Source organism: Cynoglossus semilaevis, chromosome 5 (genome assembly GCF_000523025.1).
Source record: "Cynoglossus semilaevis isolate Cse_v1.0 chromosome 5, Cse_v1.0, whole genome shotgun sequence".
In the NCBI taxonomy this organism is placed as follows: Eukaryota; Metazoa; Chordata; class Actinopteri; order Pleuronectiformes; family Cynoglossidae; genus Cynoglossus; species Cynoglossus semilaevis.
In genome coordinates this window covers 17,884,456-17,887,729 of record NC_024311.1, presented here as the reverse complement: position 1 = coordinate 17,887,729, position 3,274 = coordinate 17,884,456, and the positions used below count along the sequence as shown (strand labels likewise).

Sequence of the window (3,274 nt, the reverse complement as noted above, 5' to 3'; positions counted from 1 at the left end):
AGTTAACACAGAACTTTTTTTTTTTTTCATTTCGTGTGTGTGTGTGTGTGTAACTCCACTCTGACTGTCGTCATTTATCATCACACTGTCCGTAGTACGCCCCTGACGAGTACAGCGGCATGGTTCAAATGAGCGATCAGGCCAGGAGTCTGATTCAGCCCAAAGAATGGCTCTGTCTTTAGGGACTCGTCCCCCAGAGGTAAGAGGAGTCCTGGACCAGGGGACCAGTGTGGACAGAGAGGGCTTTACCTACTGTTGTGTCATCACCAACACTAAAAAAAAACACCAAACAAACAGAGAAGTCTGGTCTGAATTGAAATGCCCGATCTGGCCACACGGGTCCTGAAACTCCTGCGTCGGCATGTGTGTGTGATGCTTCGCTGAACAAATCAATCTCTGCTGCTGCTGTGTGTGTGTCAGAGGAGTGCTGGGTCTGGAACCCACAACCTTCATGTCCACTGAAGACCAGTACATGTACTGTATGTCAGAGTTTTGTGTTAATGCCTAGACAAGAGGCCAAATATATTGATTTTCTTTTCTAATCCAACATGTAGCAAATACTGCATTATCATAAAGTACTTTATCATAAAATACTTTTTTATAATATTATCACAGTAGTAAAACTTTATAAAGTCTGTGCTAATAATACTTTATAGTATTATAACAGTAGTAAAACTTTATAAAGTCTGTGATCACCACAGCACGGTCCAGTTGCTCTGGATTCATCACTCCTTCACTGACCCACAGCAGAAAAAAAACCAAACAAACTCTGAACTTTTTTCTTCTTGACATTAATAATTCCCACTGGCCGTGAATGCATCACCGCTCTCCTGCTCTTCTCTGTCATTTCCTAACATTGCAGTTTTACAGGTCTGATCAGTGAGTTGCATGTCTTTAATCAATTTACTTGTGCATCTGTTTGTGGAGGCGTGGCTGCATGCGTACTGACGTGATGACGTCATGTGTGTTCGTGGTTGTTGGTTCCTCTGGGAACGGCATGTTCTCCGCTCTGACCCTGTGAATCTCTGCTCCGTCTGTTTCCTTCTCTCACCTTTTTTCTAACAGCACCAGCTCTCCGCCAAAGCCTCGTTCCTTTTCAGCTGCGTGAGCACCCCCTAGCGTTGTTTTCATGGCGTTGCTCCTGTCTCCTCTCCTCTCTATCCCCGCAGCTCCTCCCGGACTCCGTTCTCATCTTGTACAACTTCAGCGGCCAGTGCAGCGGAGAGGCATTGGTCACGTTCCCGAGTGAAGAGATGGCCAGACGGGCTGTGGCCGACTTCTCAAACCACCCTTTCTATGGTCAGCAGGTCCACTTGGTCCTCTGTAACTGACCCGCAGTGACCCTGCACCACCTCCTCCACCCCCCTCCTCCCTTCATCCTTCAATTTAATCTCTCGTTAAAAAAAAGCACTCACCTCTGAACAGACTCCAGCTGAAACTCACAGCTCAGTCATCTCACATTGATGGTCCCGGTCCTGGTCCTGGTCCTGGTCCTGGTCCTGGTCCTGACACTCCCAGTACCTCAGCTGGAGTCTCGGGTCGTGTCAGTGACTCCGTGGTTGTGGAGGAGGAGGTGCTGTGGCGTCTGGACAAATCGAATATAAATATATATTAAAAAAAACAAAAAAAAAATCTATCTATAAACAGTTACAGTTAAAGCTGATGACACTGGAATGCTTGACGCTGTACAAAACCACTCTGCTTTACGGCACGATCTCTGTATATTTACTGTTGTTCTTTTCACCACTAGAGTTCTGTTTGCGATAACCTGTGTTGGCTTTACCCACGAGGACGTGCACGTCAGCGCGCGTGTCCCCACGTTGTTTTGATGTTATCCTGTGGTGCCATTGAAGAGCCAAAAGAAGCCATACGTATATAAATATATGTATAAATATATATATATAACGTGACTACTGAGGAGATAGCAGTGCGTCCGAGACGACGTTATTCTTTAACTGTAATGTATTTGTTTGAACTGCAGCGACGATGGTTTTGTTTCACAGCACTACAGAAAAAAAAAGAAAAAATGACGACGTTAATCTTAGTCTTCTGGCAGATGAATTAGATTTTTATTAAAAAAAAAACATTTCTTTAAAAAAAGTGGATATTTTGTTATTTAATCTTTAAAAAAAAGTCACGATGTCTTTTGAAGCCATTTAAAAACGATCAGACAAAAAACGATTCGTTTGGTTTTTCCCTCTTTTTGACATATGACATAATTTATAAGCATCAGTCTGTGGAGTCTTAAATTCCTGCCGCTGACAGTGTGTGTGTGTGTGTGTCACCCCTCCTCCCCCTCCACCTCACCCCCCACTTCACTGCGTCTGAAGGGGGGAGGATTGAGTAGGGGGAGAAAAGATGGTTTCTGTAGCGACTTTGAGATTTTGCATGAATGAACCTGTGATTTAGCTGTAAATGATTAAAACGATGACAATGTTCCGTGTTTCCCTTCGTCTCATTTACGAGATGAATTCATTACATTAATAAAATATATATATAAATATTAAAAAGTAACAAATGTTTTTCCATGACTTATAATAATAATAATGTCGGTTGATGCTAAACATGTCGTTTTGTGTCAACTGTTACATATAACATCAATCAAGTCTTACAAAATAGAAAAAAATATATAAAAGTAGTCAAATCAATACTATATATAAATATATGCTACATAGTTGAAGCATCCAATTAAAAAAATCTCAGTTTTAATATTGACGTCATTGCTTTATATGAAATTATAAAGTTGTGTAACTGTTTTTTTTTCCTCCGAAGTCTACGGTCCACGTTAAAAATCCAAAAAAAAAAAAAAAACTACAATGAAGTTGGAAATTTACGACAAAAGTCAAAACGTTACGAGAAGTTACGACGTTGATTCCATCATTTTACGGCTCTCGTCTCATAAACCTGTGACTTCATTTATAAAAACGTTCTTCTTTCACAGTAAAATCTCGTACGATTTTATTCTCGTAATGTGGGTGTGTGTACGTATATATGTGTCTGTGTATATATGTATGTATGCGCATATATACTGTACGTGCATATACATCTATATACTTATACATGTGTGTATAGATGAACATATAACAATATATAAGTATGTATTTATATTTGTAAATATATTCATATATATTGTGGGTGTGTGACGGAGTATAAAAAAATTAAATGTTCACATTGTTGTGGATATTTATATAATATATATATATATATATACAAAAAAATTAAAAGTCCCAGAAATGCCTTAAAATGCAAGATTAGGTCCTAAAACATGCTGCCA

The 3,274-nt window shown here is 39.9% G+C and overlaps 1 protein-coding gene across 4 annotated transcripts in view; it reads left to right on the top strand.

Annotated features, from left to right (window-relative positions):
• esrp2 (epithelial splicing regulatory protein 2) overlaps positions 1 to 2,171 on the top strand; it is a 16,347-nt gene extending 14,176 nt beyond the window's left edge. Inside the window, exons 16-17 of one of the 4 annotated variants that reach the window (XM_008310884.3) lie at positions 96 to 199; positions 1,066 to 1,310. In XM_008310884.3, coding sequence (XP_008309106.1) covers positions 96 to 182 — 87 coding nt within the window. In that variant the 3' untranslated portion in view covers positions 183 to 199; positions 1,066 to 1,310. Of the gene's footprint in view, positions 1 to 95; positions 200 to 1,065 lie in introns of all 4 variants that reach the window. The other 3 variants (XM_025055693.1, XM_008310885.3, XM_025055694.1) reach the window with 3 other exon arrangements.
• Positions 2,172 to 3,274: the final 1,103 nt, after the last annotated feature.